This window comes from Hylaeus volcanicus, chromosome 8 (assembly GCF_026283585.1).
Source record: "Hylaeus volcanicus isolate JK05 chromosome 8, UHH_iyHylVolc1.0_haploid, whole genome shotgun sequence".
In the NCBI taxonomy this organism is placed as follows: domain Eukaryota; kingdom Metazoa; phylum Arthropoda; class Insecta; order Hymenoptera; family Colletidae; genus Hylaeus; species Hylaeus volcanicus.
In genome coordinates, this window is record NC_071983.1 from 16,649,199 (window position 1) to 16,665,731 (window position 16,533).

At 37.2% G+C, this 16,533-nt stretch overlaps 1 protein-coding gene across 1 annotated transcript; it reads right to left on the reverse strand.

Moving 5' to 3' along the window:
- Positions 1-491: 491 nt before the first annotated feature.
- LOC128880651 (uncharacterized) lies at positions 492-15,703 on the reverse strand. The gene is made up of 9 exons (XM_054130949.1): positions 14,987-15,703; positions 10,443-10,508; positions 8,609-8,741; positions 8,362-8,492; positions 7,616-7,725; positions 7,395-7,540; positions 2,674-2,872; positions 2,291-2,407; positions 492-1,728 (listed from the first exon to the last, which is right to left on the reverse strand). The coding sequence occupies exons 2-9, from the start codon at positions 10,500-10,502 to the stop codon at positions 1,611-1,613; spliced, it is 1,014 nt and encodes a 337-aa protein (XP_053986924.1). The 5' UTR covers positions 10,503-10,508; positions 14,987-15,703; the 3' UTR covers positions 492-1,610.
- Positions 15,704-16,533: the final 830 nt, after the last annotated feature.

Genomic DNA, 16,533 nt, shown 5'->3' on the forward strand with positions numbered 1-16,533 from the left:
TAGCGGTCAGCAAAGCGCCTATTACGTTTCAATCTTTTTCACGGTGCTTAACTCATTACTTGTTACGCATACGAGAACACACGAGAAAATTAAGATACGTAGCGCGGTCGAATCGAGGAAGGAATCGTGTGTGGGTGAACAGGGAAAGGAACTTCTCATTGGAAGAAAATTCGAAAGCTACGCTTACTTCGAATCTATCGTCCCAAACTAACGCGAACGTTCAGCATACTCTCTTTACGCCTTGTCGACCAATTCAATTGAAATGTCTGCATTCGAAACGATATCCTTCGAGCTTTTATTCGAAACCACCGAATCGGAACGAACGATTACCCGATAGCCGATTCTTTCTTCGGTTCAACTATAAGCGATTAAAGTACATGCAAAAGAACGAAACGAGGATGAATCGTTATTGTTTAGGAGTAAGACGACACGTTATAGAGTACAAAGAGGCTTTAGTGTAAATAGTTTTGTAAAGTATTAACAGTGTATAGTTATCAAAGAAGAAAAATGGAAAAAAAAAAGTAAATAAGAAACCGACGGAGCAGAGCCGACCCGTTTCGCGTCAGTAGAGGCCGACATAAACTACGAGTGACGAGTCTTCATTGAGAAATTAAGACATGATACTCAACGTACGGTGCATATTGCGATCGCATGATTCACCGTGATCCCGCGTAGAGAGAATCGAGCAAATTTCTCATTGAACGTAGCTGCGTTTACGTGTACGCGTTTCACGTGTGTCTGCGTACACGTAAAAGCAGGAAATATGTTATTCGTTGCATATATAATATGTGATACATGCGTAATGTTATAAGCTGTCAATAGAATGTCCTAATATTAAATATTATAGTGACATTAAACTGTGCGTCGTGTTGAATCCCTGGCTTACCTCTTTCTCCCCGGCACAGCCGTGACATCGTGCACCTGTGTCTTCGTCGATCGTTTTTAGACCGAGGATTTTACGCATTCGTGACGTACAATAGCATAAAAATGTTGAATGTATTCTGCAGTTATTATAATAACAATATTTCATTTTGCATAGTTATTTCAATTGCACATTTCGATTGTGTTTGACGTGTGTTTATTAGATTGATTTATGTCAGAAATGCATAAAATTTACGATCTGGTTCGTTTTATTTTAGAGTGTATGTTTAGGAGTAAGAAAGTAGCGTGGATTCGTACAGACGAAGATTTTATTTCACTTTATATAATGGAACAACGATCGTCCAAATTTTTACAATTCTTCCGAAGGTGTGAATTATTTTTGAAACTATATCGAGAGTACCTTTGAAAGGCAATAGCGTTTAGATTGAATTTTTTTTAAAATAGACTGCGGATGTTTATGCATTTATAGGAAATTTGAATGCGCAAGAAACTACAAAATGCACACAGTATGTAATAATGTAGAATTCGTATTATAATATTTACAGAGTAAAATAAATTCGTGTTTAGGTTCAATTTGTGTAGGCACGTTTGCAAATATTTTATTTTGTATAAAGATTCGCAATCTACTTATAAACGATGGCGGTAATAATCCCTGTGAAAAATTAAATAAAACATTGTCGCAACTTTCGCCGTACGATGGTTTCTTGCAAATTGTACTCGAATTTTGTTTAATAACAGCGACAGCGATGAAGGGGACAGCTGGGTGGATAGACGAGACACTTGTCCATGCAATAAACGCTCGCTCCTTCTTTTCCAGATATCTCTCCGACTGCATCGCAAAGTTCCCTATTAAAATTGTCCAAACGATTACTTCGTTACTTAAGAAACTATCAAATAACTTGAATAGTTAAAAATTTATGATCCTCCTTCTGAGATTACGCAATATGTTTCTTGGGCGTTCTAGCGAATTTTTACTGCGATTCGATCACATATTACAGTCTAATAAACCCATTTTAAGGGATAGAAATGATCGAAACACTTTATGAATCTATAAATTCATGTATTCATTTATGCACGGTGTTCAAGATTCGTTGAAATGTTTCAAAACCGATGAGGATTTCAAGGCTGTTTGAAAACTTTCAAAACCGACCAAGACTTTTAAGACCGATCAAACCATCAAGGCCGACCAACACTTTCAACACCGATCAAGACTGTCAAGACCTTTTTGTATTCTATAATGCTCGTAAGCGATACGAATCTAACGTTACAGATTCGATTCGGTCTTCGTCTCTCCTCGCTAACGCCATTCCGTATCAATTTTATTGAAATCGGCGTGACCGATGGTGACGCGAGAAGGTGTTTAAAAAAAATTCCAAGTTTCTAGATGGATCAAGGTGCAATTACTCACGGACATAGGCAGATGGACGACGGACAGTTCGGTGGGTAGCGGAGACAGTTGATTTGACACCATTCGCTCATGCCAGGTATACGTCGGTACAAGTAAGTGGGCAAGCAAACCTGAGACCTAAAATTAAAGTCACTTTATAGTAGCCGCCACTTTATGGTAAATGTCCATTGATTTAACACTCGGGTCCATTCCAAATTTCATACGATTTTATAGAAACCATTCATACTTTTCGTTAACCATGCTGACTTTTATCCATATAAGAACATCTCAAGGCTCCTGATTAATTTTAGTCAATCGACTTCGATCGTTAAAACATTACTGCGCTGATAGAAATCTGATAAGAAATCTACTCAAACCTAGTGTTAAATTCGGAGTACGCTCACCTGACGACAAGTGGAAATATGTTGTTTGGCGAACGATAGTCTTTGTAGTGCAGCAAAAATGGATTATCCTGCTGCACAAAGAGCGGTGGCACACCAGCTGTACTCGTAACAATACTAACGTCCGCGCAATTTCGAAACGTTTCTGGCTTACCACAACCGCTAGCCTCGGTCCCATTTTCACAAATGCCCCACATATTACCTATTAACATTTATTAAAAAATTATGCTCGATAGCATTGCTGAAATGTAAAATATAGGGTGGAGGATGATGGGAAGCACCTGGTTGTTAATGTAGGATACTTTGTGGGTCGATAAAACAAATCGCTTTGCTTACCCACAGTATACAGTTCCATGCAAAAGTTTCCGGCCAAAAATAATTTTGGAATTAAATTATGTATAATAAGTGTAAAGTAGAAGTACAAATATATCATAATAAAGAGCTTTTATTATACTATCGAAATGTATTAGGTTGTCCCAAAAGTTTCTTTCGCTTTATTGATAAGTAATACATGCACAATATTTTATGTTTTATGTTACATTACTGCATTGTGTACGATTCATTTTGCTCCGTTACTGTTACAACATGAATATCTATGACATTAGATTGTCTATTTATATAAACACGCCCACATAAAATAATTGAGTGCAACTCGCGAAAGAAACTTTCGGGACAACCTAATACAACTCAAAAATTTGATACAACAAGTAATAATTATTTTCAACAAAAATAACAATTCTTACTTTTTCACAAGTATCCGACCAAGTACAAAACATAAAGAAAAAACACGATAACTGAAGAAAACATGTTCAGAAATGGTTACAAATGTAACATTATCGTCAATATTTAGTAACCATAGCCTGTGAAGCTATCACGGCGGCATATCGATGAGGCATCGATTCAATAAGTTTGATGATTAGACTGCGGATCTTTATGCAAAATAAAATCTTCGCAAACGTGCCTACGAAAATTGAACCTAAATAAGAATTTATTCTATTCTGTAAATATTATAACATGAACTTTACTTTCAATCTTTTATATATTTTTGCGTATTGTTTACATTTTGTAGTTTCTTGCATATTCAAATTTCCTATAAATGCATAAAGATCCGCAGTCTATTGATGATTCTATCTTGAGAGATACATCTCCACTCTTCTTGAATTTTTGTCCATAAAGCAGCTTTATTGGTACAATTAACAGTTCCTATTCTTAGATTAAGCTCTTGCCATAAATGTTCTATGGGATTCAAGTCTGGAGATTGACTCGGCCAATCTATAATTCGGATCTTATTCTTCGTGAGAAACTCCTGAAGCAACCCAGACCGATGTTTTGTATCATTGTCTTGCTGAAATATCCATCCTCGTGGCAAATTTCGACGGGCATAAGGTAGCATTTGTTCCGATGGAATATCCCTATACATAGGAGCGTTCATAGTATCCTCAATTTTGTAAATTGGGCCGACGCCTTTCCAAGAAAATACACCCCAAAGCATAATAGTATCTCCTCCGTGCTTCACTGTTGGTAGTTGATATCGGAAGTCATTCCTAGTGCCTTGCGGTCGTCTAACATACCTTCTCTCATCATTTCCAGATATTAGGTTGTCCCAAAAGTTTCTTTCGCTTTATTAATAAGTAATACATGCACAATATTTTATGTTTCATGTTACATTACTGAATTGTGCACGATTCATTTTGCTCCATTACTGTTACAACATGAATATCTATGAAATTAAATTGTCTATTTATATAAACACGACCATATAAAATAATTGAGTGCAACGCGCGAAACAAACTTTCGGGACAACCTAATAAATTAATTTTAGTTTCATTCGAAAACAGCACTTTCGTCCAATCTTTAACTGTGCAACTCCGGTGTTTCTTTGCAAACTCTAATCTGGCCTTCTTATTTTTTTTACTTATCAGTGGTTTTTTAACTCCAACTTCTGTAAGTCTACGTGAAACAGTAGTTTGACTAATGTCAGCCAAATGGGAGAAGGTATGTTAGACGACCACAAGGCACTAGGAATGATTCCCGATATCAAATACCAACAGTGAAGCACGGTGGAGGTACTATTATGCTTTGAGGTGCATTTTCTTGGAAAAGCGTCGCACAGTGCGGACAAATAGCAAAATTGTGGACAAAAATCAAAATTTCTTTACTAATATAAATATATTGCTATTTATTCACAAAAAAAAATTAAAATTAACCATAAACATTAATAAAATCACAACAAAATTAACAAATTTAACAAAAAATTAACAAATCCCGATTTTGATGAAACGTTGTATACTTGTTTGTGGGACCTTCTTATGAATTACACCATTCTCAGTACGTGCAAATTTTGCGTTTTGAGAGAGAAATTAACCCTTTTATCCGAGCCGCCCCTTTTACTTTTGCTCGGAAACGATTAGAGATTACAAAAAAATGTTCAAGCAAACATTACACTGTTTTTAGAGGCCTATAAACCAATACCAACAAATCTAAAAAAGAACGATTTTTTTTTTTAATTACCCCCCTCCCCTCGAAATTTTTGAAAGTTTTGATTTATTTCTGGATCAGTAAAAGCGTTTTTTTTATTCTGAATCCAACGGTATGTATGAGTTTATGATTATCATACAGAAAAATGATGTAATATTGTAAAATTGTCGCTTTACTAGTCCATATTTCGAATTCTTTAGGAATTTTTTTCTCATAAATAATAGAAGTTGCTCCTATATGTTATTGAACAAAATATGCTTCGTTTTGACCAAGGATTTGAGAAATAATTTTTATAGAAATCCATAAATCAATTAAATCAGAATTTTTAACTTCCAATTGCGACCCTACACCAATAGTACGGTAAAAATTATGTAAAACCGAACGTTGCAAGTATTTGCAAGAAAACTTGTAAGTTTCGTAAAATATAACAAATAATGTATCCAAATATGTTGAGAACTCAGGATATTTTTTGCCGTTTTGTCTGTATGTTTGTTTAAAGATAAAAATTGTATTATGGATATAAATAATTAATAAATGATTATTTATAACAATTTCCACGTTGACACACATTTTCTACGATAGAAATCTGCCTCACATTGTGATATATACTAATATTGAATTTTGTCCATTTATTTCGCACTGTGCGTCGGTCCAATTTACAAAATTGAGGGTACTATGAATGCTCCTATGAATAGGGATATTCTATCAGAACAAATGCTACCTTATGCCTGTCGAAATTTGCCACGAAGATGGATATTTCAACAAGACAATGATACAAAACATCGGTCTGGGTTGCTTCAGAACTTTTTCACGAAGAATAAGATCCGAATTCTAGATTGGCTGAGATCAATCTCCAGACTTGAATCCCATAGAACATTTATGGTAAGAGCTTAAACTAAGAATAGGAACTGTTACTTGTACCAATAAAGCTGCTTTATGGGCAAACATTCAAGAAGAGTGGAGAAATATCTTTCAAGATAGAATCATCAAACTTATTGAATCGATGCCTCATCGATGTGTCGCCGTGATAGCTTCACAGGGTATGGTTACTAAATATTGACGATAATGTTACATTTGTAACCATTTTTGAACATTTTTCCTTCAGTTATTGTGTTTTTGCTTCATGTGTTGTACTTGACCGGATACTTATGAAGAAGTAAAAATTGTTATTTTTGTTATAAATAATTATTACTTGTTGTATCAAATTTTTGAGTTGTACATTTCGATATTATAATAAAAGCTCTTTATTATGATATATTTGTATTTCTGCTTTACACGTATTATACATAATTGAATACGAAAATTATTTTTGGCCAGAAACTTTTGCATGCAACTGTAGCTTGGACCAGAACTCAAGTTGGTCGCAATGTTGACCGACAGAGTGTCCTACGTTATCAATAGAGCGATTTGCTTTATCTACATAGTAGTCACCTTCCGAGTAGCTCTTTTACTCTACCATTTCAAAATCTGTATAGTTCCTCCTCTAAAAGCACAAGTGCATCAACATTTTCGTTTTCTATAAAATAGTCAAGTAGCGTTGAGTCCAATGACCCTTCTGCTCAATTTCTATCGCCAATCGTCAAGTTTAGTCTGCCGTATTAGTTAATTACGATTATGTGGTGGCATCGTCATCGTAAAAATCTCGTCCATCCAATTAAAACAGTAGTACGATAATAAAATGAAGAATATAGAAATTTCGGTTTCCTTGCTTCGTCGATTTGTTCAACCGATGATTCATCATCGATCGCGAGTCGTAAATAACGCGGGGGCTTGGTTCGCGCGAACGGTTCCACGAAACGGTGCCGATAACTTCGCGACGACTAACGAGGCATTACTGTATTATTCGTACGTTGAAATTTAAGCCCCCTCTTTATAAATCATTCATATTGCATTCGCGAGGAAGGACAAAATCTGCCCGCCTCCGATTTTAATGAAACTCCGTTAACGATCCAGACACGTTTCGACTGTGAGGGTGAAATCCCCAAACTTTTAATAATCCTTATTCATGCAATAGTTAACACGTTGACTGCCGGCACACATATGGGCGATAAGAATTTTCACTGAGAATTTAAATAAATTTATTCCGAAGCTGAAGTGTCGAAGAAAATAAATCTGAATAGGATTGGTAAATTCTAATATATTTATTATATTTATTATAGATTATATCATTTCTAATTGTATAGACATTTTCACAACGATCAGTCTAGCAGTCAACGTGTCGAGTACATAAATACAACGATACCAACCAGTGTAATAATTCCATTGTATCACGCACTGACTACAGGTGACGTAGGCTGGTAAAGTTACCCTGTACCGAAAAATGGCTTTCTTTTCGGTGTCTTCGGGTATCTCGAAGCGAACGTCCCGTGTTCCAGACACATATAAAGGATACCTCGAGAATACAGATTTGCGTCAATAGATTTACTGCTTTTAATAACATACCCGAGATACAGGGAATTTTGATTACCTGTCGAAGCAATCTTGAGTTGCTTCCATCCTTGGATTATTGTTGGGGCAAAGGTACATTTCGAATCGTCCCATGTGGTTTGCCGTCAGTTCAACCTCGACGTCGATATCCTGTACGCGTATAACACCAACAAACGTAACGTAACAATGATGTACGATTATCTATTAATTATTTGAATCGCTACTGGAAAACTTTTAGTTTCGTGGAACTTGATAAATAATCAAGACACTCCTTTCCCACCTATCTATTCCATCCTCCAGGAACTTATCTATTCCTGCCCGCCTCTGCATGCCTTCAGATAGTCATGCTAAGTGCTCCAGCGTCTCACTGGTACGATCTTAAAAAATTCACCAAACAGCACTCGCTGTCCATTAGCCATAACTTTATACACGCATTCCTTAAGAATTATTCTAACTTTAACTTTTTTTAGGCGACCCTGGGACCAGGCAGAACTTCCAAGAGGATAGAAGATAAAAGAGTGCAGCGTGATACAGCAAGATAGTAAATGTTTAACGAAACAGCCATTAAATTCCATTCCTCAGTTTCTGAAGGAATTCCTGAAAAAGGTGTGTTTCGAAAACAGTCAACCAGGACGAACCCCTTATTTTTCTCTTTCGCCTGCAATGCATTCCCGGATTTATAAAAACGAGTGGAACCGATGCAAGCAATTAATATATTCGAATCTTGTTAAAAAGTTCCATTCTCTTTATCAGTCGAAGCATCCGTATAAATAACAATCAAATCACCTGACCAGCCGTGTAGTGCCTGACAATAGTTCCTCTTGCATAGTCACCGCCTGCTTCGTGGGGCCTTGGCTCGTTCAGGTGATAGGGATCACCACAAATTCCGCATTGACCTTCGTTCTGCACCCATTGCACTAAACAGTAACGCTCCTATAAGAACTCGTCAAGACAATAACGGTAACGATACTCAAATTTTTCATTTTGTTAAACCTCATTGACTTATTATATATTTAATTATCGAGTAACTCACCCGCGTAGCCACCGCAAAAGAGTTCGTTGTCGTTGTAATTGACAGGATTCGGAAATCCAAAACGCCACATGCTGTTCCGAGCAGGTGGATCCATCAGTCGTCCGTGCCCGTTCACGTGAATGGGACTCAGAACCTTTAGAATCGCCAGGTTTTATTCTTCCAAACACCTCGAGTATTTTACGACGAATAGTTTACAAGATTGAAGGTAACCACAAAACCTGAGCGTATCATGCTTATCGAGAGGCGCCTTCCAATCGATATATAGCATATATAAAAACGTTTGTCCAGACACATGAAAATTTCAGAAAAATTTCACAAAAATTTTAACACAGGCAGCCACTTTTAATTAAAGAATAAATTAAAGGAATCTTCTGTGCTGAATTTCGTATGACATCAAGATTCAAAGCACTATTATGGTATCAAGGGGCGCTTTACAGTTGATATATAGCATAATTAATTATCAGAAAAATCCAAAGAATTTTAACACGGGCAACTTTAATACAGATTTTTTAATTAAAGAATAAATCGAAGGAATCTTTTGTGCTGGATTTCACGTAACAGCATGATTCGAAGCATTATTATGGGCGCGCATGAAAAATGGCTTCCATAACTTAACTCGCGACTGGTTTAAAAGGTATTCTTGAAATTTCGTGGAATATCGCTTGGCCCTCATCGAGGGCCACGGGCAAGGAGTATGCAGTTTTCTTAAAACAAAATAAACAGTAGGTCGTGTGCGTTGCGAAACGCGATGGCGTAAAAGTAAATCACGCAACTGACAGGTCGGTTGGATAATTTTAAACGAGCCCTCTGGAAAACGTGTTGTTGTAAACTTTCCTCGCCAGTGGCCAACGTGATTATACGCCTGGACGAAAATTACGACAACCGTAATTTGTCTTGAAATTGAAACTAATCGATAAAAGCGGTGATGTGTTTATTATATAACCGAAGTGTGCTGAATTAATGTTACACTTCTGTGGTTCCAGGAACAATCTTTGAGGATGGTGATACTAGTTCGTAAATACAGGGTGTCCCAAAAATGTTGTAACACCTTGAAAGAGGTGGTTCGGGTGGTGATTTGAAACAACTTTTTCTTTAGCGAAAATGTTGTCCGAGGCTTCGTTGAGGAGATATTAACGAAAAACACTGACCAATGAGAGCGCGCGGATACCGTTGGAGCGGCCGCGGTAGCGAAGGCTATGTGGTAAGCGGCCACGCTTGTACGCGAACAAGTGACTCGACGTGCATCGTAGGATATTGACGCAGTCGCCTAGCTCGTAGCCTTCGCTACCACGGCCGCTCCAACGGTATACGCGCGCTCTCATTGGTCGGGGTTTTCTCTTAATATCTCTTTAACCAAACCTCGGACAAACATTTTCGCTAAGGAAAAAGTTGTTCGAAATCACCTCCCGAACCACCCCTTTCAATGTGTTACAACATTTTTAGGACACCCTGAATAGAAGAACCAACGTGGATTAATTTGGGGGGGATTAGTTAGGACAAATAAGATTGAAGGGATTATTAGGACATTAAAGTGTTCGGATAAAAGAGTTTTCACGTAATAGGATAACTAGTGGTTAACACTCAATTTTATTAAATTAAAAATTATTTGAATTTATTGACCGTAAAAATTAATTCTCTGACTTTCTCAGACCTAATGTTCTCTCGCACAGTCCAAGAAAGCACGTATTAGTTGGAAAACTTAATATTGAATGCGAAGCCCCAATTTATTATTTATTAACGTGACAAACATGGAGGATAATTATTTTTATTTAAATTACAGTTGTAAATGATTGAATGCGAAGCCCCAGAATTAATTTCTACGCCGAATACTTACCTGCAGGAAGAAACAGGATACTAGGAACCATATATCGGGGCAGCGAGATCTGGTGATCATGGTTGCCTAAAACAGAATTCACACATAATATAGATTACAGTGTTATTTTTAAATCATTGTGGAAATTCCGTTCCGACAGGATTGGTAGTGGTTTTAATTGTGCCTCAGAGTTCCGGTTCCAATTGCTTTAAAGTATTATAGCAAATGAATTAGGGGACATCGTGAATAAATTGCAGATGTATGGCCTTGAATCAGTTAGTAGCAACGGAATCTTGCGTAAGAAAGTAGACGCTGGAGTATGTATAGCGCCAATCGGGTCGGATTACGACAATAAAGGTGATTCTAAAGCTGCTTATTGTATCATACATCAGCTGTTACACGCGATCGTTTGGTAACTGTGACACTTTCCTATTCATTGAAGCATCTTACGAATTCCATAGTTTAATTTAAAAGTAAAAGCTTCTCGTTTTCCCTATATAGATTACAGGGTTACTTATTTAATTCAACAATTTTATTAAGGCGTCCAAACCCAATTTTATACGCAAATTAATGCGTACACTTCAGAAGTGTAAACATAAAAATTCACTCGTGCATTACAGAGAAGAACGTCGATGGTGTCCAACGAAATTCTGCTTTTGCGATTACCATGACAAACCCGTTTCGTATAAATTCCTTGGTTGGTGTATATATTGTTATATTTATTTTGAATGTGGGCGGTGAATATTGGTTCATTTTTTGTCCGTAACCTGGATCATTCACAGATTGTTTCTGGAATTTATTACTGTCTTTTTCTTATGGTTTCCTGTTATAGAAATTTAAAGTTCTTTAAATTATCCTTCGACACCTAAAGAGCGTAAATTCTATCAGAGCATAAAGTTTATTGGAACGTGTTCCTGTTCTATGTTTAATTTTATTATTTGTCCTGCTGGATACCATCTCGAGAATCATGTTTCCATAATTTCGACGTTTCGCCAAAATACAAAATAATGTCGCGTAGATTAAAAGGAGAACGATGAAAAATTCGTATACCCTTTCGTTTCCGCTTGTCGCTGTCTCGCTGACATCCACGCAACTGAAGCGAAGCGAAAATATTGAATGAGATTAACATACATTAAAGTTGACATTAAACCGATCCAATGTTAACGTCTTTGCACGTGAACGCGTCGATAAATTAATTGCTAGATAAAAGAATCACTAACCGAAACACTTATCATGTGTCTGAACACAAATGATCCGGACTCGGACTTTTATTTCAAACGTAATTCAATCTCCTGCATTCGATAACACATAACAATGACGCATTGGTTAGGGGCACTCGATTGTTAAACAAATTTCAAATATAATCACGTTAGAAATTATTATTAATCGGTTATTTAGTTCAGTAGGGTACAATAATCGTGTGGTCGACTTTAATTCTTCATTCATATAATCCTTACATTATCTTAATTGTCGTACAACTTATTGTTACCTCGTTACTCGCATGTTTAACGACAAAGCAACGTCTTTATTAGCGATCATAACGGTAGTAAGTGTGACCCTCAGGGGCTGTAGCATGCGAATATGGCAGCTGCAGTACGGGCTTAGCGATCCCGGAGTATCCTAGCTAGAGGAGGGTCAGCGGGCCCCAGACTGGGCCCCTAGCAGACGAGTAGCAAACACGAGACTAATTTAAATGTAATGTGTAGAGTTACGATCACGCGAACTAAGCGAAAATTAAGGAATTATGTAAGGCAAAAAGTAATGTCAAGAAAAATCGAAATAATTGTATTGTGATGTATGGATTCAATGAAGTGACAGTTACGCACGTAAGTAAGCCGAGCACCGACGACAGGTGTCAGCGTTAAACGAATCGCTACTTTATACTCGAGAATGAAGATTATAACCACATTACCGCGGTCGACCTCAAACCGCGACAGCCGATACGCGAGGGAACGCCTTACGAAAATGAGGGTGAATTGCCACTGAAGAAGCTAAATCTTCCTCAGAAATTTCATTCCTCCCACAATAGACGAGTCACCATAACGTAGCAAATCATGTCAAAGGTGTCAAAAGAAAAATGTCTTTCTTGAAGAAACTAGATCCCTCCTAAGTGGGAAGTAGATAAATCTATTGCTGTAAAAAAAATTTGAAGCGTTTGAAGAATAATAGTCGCATTATAACAGACCAAGGATGAATTGCCACTGAAGCAGCTAAATCTTCCTCAGAAATTTCATTCATCCCATAATGGACGAGTCACAATAACATAGTAAATCATGCCAGAGGTGTCGAAATAAAAATATCTCCCAGATCACTTCCTAAGTGAGAGTAGATGATTCTATTGCTAAAAAAAAAAAAATCAAAGCGTTTGAAGGATAATGGCTGCATTACTTTAAATTCTCTCATCTGTATCGCAGTATAAGTATGTATATTAAAGGCAGTCGCCCACGTAGCTCAGCCGCAAGATAACACTTAAAAGGAGTTAAAAGGATTTTGAAGGGGACAGTGCATCTCGAATCGTGAATATTGCCGAAGGTGAAGGTCGTTGATTGGAATCTGGATGCGCATGTTGTGAATCATGTGTGCCATCGTCCAAATTATTTCACGCCCTTCCTCAATGCAGAACCTTCGTTCATTCGCACGATTTACAAGTAGTTATCTATCTATAATAGCGACGCGACATTATTTTACTTTATCACGTTCACTGTTGACAGCACATTTGAAAATCTCGAGTGCGTTTCGATTCACAAGACAAAATAAAATCGCCATGTCCATCGTGAAAACTGGTGAATATGTATAGGACGAAATGCCTTTGGAACAGGTGTTTCAATTGACAATAGATGACGGATAAAAGCTACCGCTGAACAAAGAATGGTCGCGTCTACCTCCGGAATTCGAAATTACTCGAACCGCGATCCTTTCGCGAAACTATGAATACATCTTCGTAAAGCCAAGTGTCGGGTTCTCCGAACACCTAAGCCCTTCGTGCGCGTAAACTTGTTTGAATACCAGGAAACATCGGGAATATGAAAATAGTTCATCTACGAAGAATTCGTAAGTAACACAGACACCTTTCTTTTCCTTATTCACGCGGTGATGTTCGTTTTTTAACGATACATTGGTGGACGTGTACAACTGGACCATGAATTTTATACATATACGGCGTACACAACATAGAAAATATTCAATACTAGTTGTGCCCCGCGGTTTCTTCCGCGTGGAATACTATTTATTTTTTATGTCGTTCGCGTTCGACTGACTATTTGACCGTGTATTCCTTCATGAATCAATAGGTGACTGTCTTTTTTTTCTGTAACTCAGATGTTTCAATCGATATTTCTCATTGTGAGAACGATAATTATATAACGATGACACAAATTTTGAGATTTCAAATTGAAAACGTATCTTAATCAAAATAAAACGTAGCCTATGTTATTCAGGGATATTGTAGCTTTTCAATTCCAATTCTTTATTTTATGTGACGATAGTGCAGCTTTCTATTAGCGAACAAAATTTTAAAATCGATTCAGTAGTTTCGGAGATTAACCGGAACAAACAGACGGACACTTCAACTTTATTTATACAGAAGAAGAAGATAGATAGATAGATAGAATAGATAGAAGAAGAAGATAGAAGATAGATATACAATTTATGTAGAATATGTTGTATTAATTAGTGGGAATTTGAAAGAAGGGAATAGGTAGATATCAAATAGGAGAAGAGGACAAAGAGGTAGTAGATAGAAGAATGTCAGGCATTAGAAGAGGGAGAGAAAAGAGGAAAAATAGTAACAGAGAGCGCAGATGAAAAGGTGATAGAATGGATAAGGGAAATGGAGAAGAAAAGGAAATCAATGAGAAAAAAGGAGACTAAAGAGAAGATCACAAACACAGTGGTACATAGATTTAGTAGTTATACTTGTTAGACGTTTAATGGCAGTTTAGCTAGATAATAGATTATTTAATAGATAAGTGACAACGGATACAAGTTCAATTGGTTTTGCGTAAGACCATGTAATTTTCGATCATGTTCGGCATACATTTCTTACATTCGATCCTATCATAAATGCATAAAATCTGTAGTCTACTTGTAACAAAAGAAGCGTTTATTCTAGCCGTAGCGAGTTTATTTAAATGGCGAACGAATATCGAAATGACAGCGAAATAGCAAAGAACCGGAGAGACTAAAAGTAATCTCAAGACAAAGTATGCCCAGCGCATATGTAATAACATTCCCCCAAGGACTCGGTTCGAGAGAAAAATAAAAACCGGCATAATCAGTTAGCGAAATTCGGCTCGAATAATTACATAGGATCACGAATTAACCAGAAAACGTCCCAAGAAACGCGTAAAATTGTAAATGAATATTCACGCGTGAAACAAGTAGCGTTTTTGAACCTTCGATTCACGATACTTTCGTAAACTGGTTTAACCATTCAGCCTTTTGCATTTACCTGAAACGTCGAAACCGTTAACAGATTTCCCTCTTCCAAATGGAATTAACACATATGGATTGTCCGATAAATACATAAACTGTAATAGACGCTGCCGGAATGGCAAAGTACTTACCGGCGTACGCGTGATCGGGGTCCTAATATCGGTGGCCGAACGATTATGTAGGTGAAAACTGTCTGGGTCAGCCGTTTACGGAATTTAGGAGGAATTCAAATTTCGGAGGCACTCTCTCGATTTTAGCGATTCGTTTCAGTCGCATGGATAACAGGGGATTCCCGTTCAACGTCGAGCCCGGATGATTTCGACGCGAACGAATCGTTTCGAGTGACGATTGCTTGAAATCGACCGAGATCGGTTTTACGGGCACGTTGTAGTTTGCTCGCGATGCCACCCGATCGAACGATCCGACTCGAATGCGTTGGCGCGAACGAATACTCACGCGACTCCTGGACGGCTCACCGCTGCCGAAAAACTTGACTACCACTACCCAGTGTCCGAGAGCAAAGGACTAAGGCGTGGTTTCCACGCACATTAGGATGATGCGCGTATAAACTTGTCCCCCCCCTCGATTTTCACGGGAGATCGCCGTCTCCAGACATCCTGTAAATAAACAAAAATATACACGTATATAATTTATACAAAAATAAAAGAATCCATTGTTAAAGATGCCTACCTACACGGTTGAACATTTTGTCTTCCTTCGTATAAAAATTCATTGGTTATATGTATTCCTTAATTACTTGTTTAAGTTTGTATTTAGCTTATCGGTCACTTATAGCATCGTAGGTCACCGCTTGACTTATATGTTACGTGGGTCATAGGGTGCCGACCTAACTGATTCAATCTACAGGAATTCTTTATACTCGTCGCAAAAATGATAACAAGTAGCCGATAATAAAGGAAATAATTAAAGGCCATAGAAATATACAGTGGCGGCCATATACTTACGTACAATAAATAAAATTAAATATTATTTTCTGTACACTTATACATTAAACAAGTATAAGAAAATCAGTTACATTTTTTATAAGTTTACAATATACGTAATAAAATGTCAAAATAGCTTTCCTTAATTTACTATAATTAAAAAGTTTTTTATATTTTTATAACGAAGTGCCAAGTTTTCTGCGGACACATACTTAAGTACATATATGTATAACGTCTATATTTTCACATGTTTTTTTAACTCATAATTATAATATTGTTAATATTTCGTATGTAAACCCTTATTTTTGATAATTGCAGCACACCTTCGCGGCATGGATTCGATAAGTCGAGCACATCTGCTAGCAGGTATCGAATTCCATGCTTCCTGTACGATAGTGTACAATTCATCCATATTTTTTGCCTATTGTTTCTGTACATGTTTGTCGACATCAATCCACAGCATCTCTATTGGATTCAGATCCGAAGATTGTGCTGGCCACTTCATTACGCGAATATTATTGTCACTCAAAAATGTCTTGACGACTTTTGCTGAGTGTTTCGGATCATTATCCGCTTGATAGATCCATTCCTTTGGCATGCATTCTTCGGCGAATAGAGAGCAATACATTTTTTACAATATCCAAATACACGTATCGGTCCATGATTCCAGTTATTCGATGAATAGGACGTGTACCTTTTACTGTCATAGTCCCCCAAACGAGTACCGACCCACC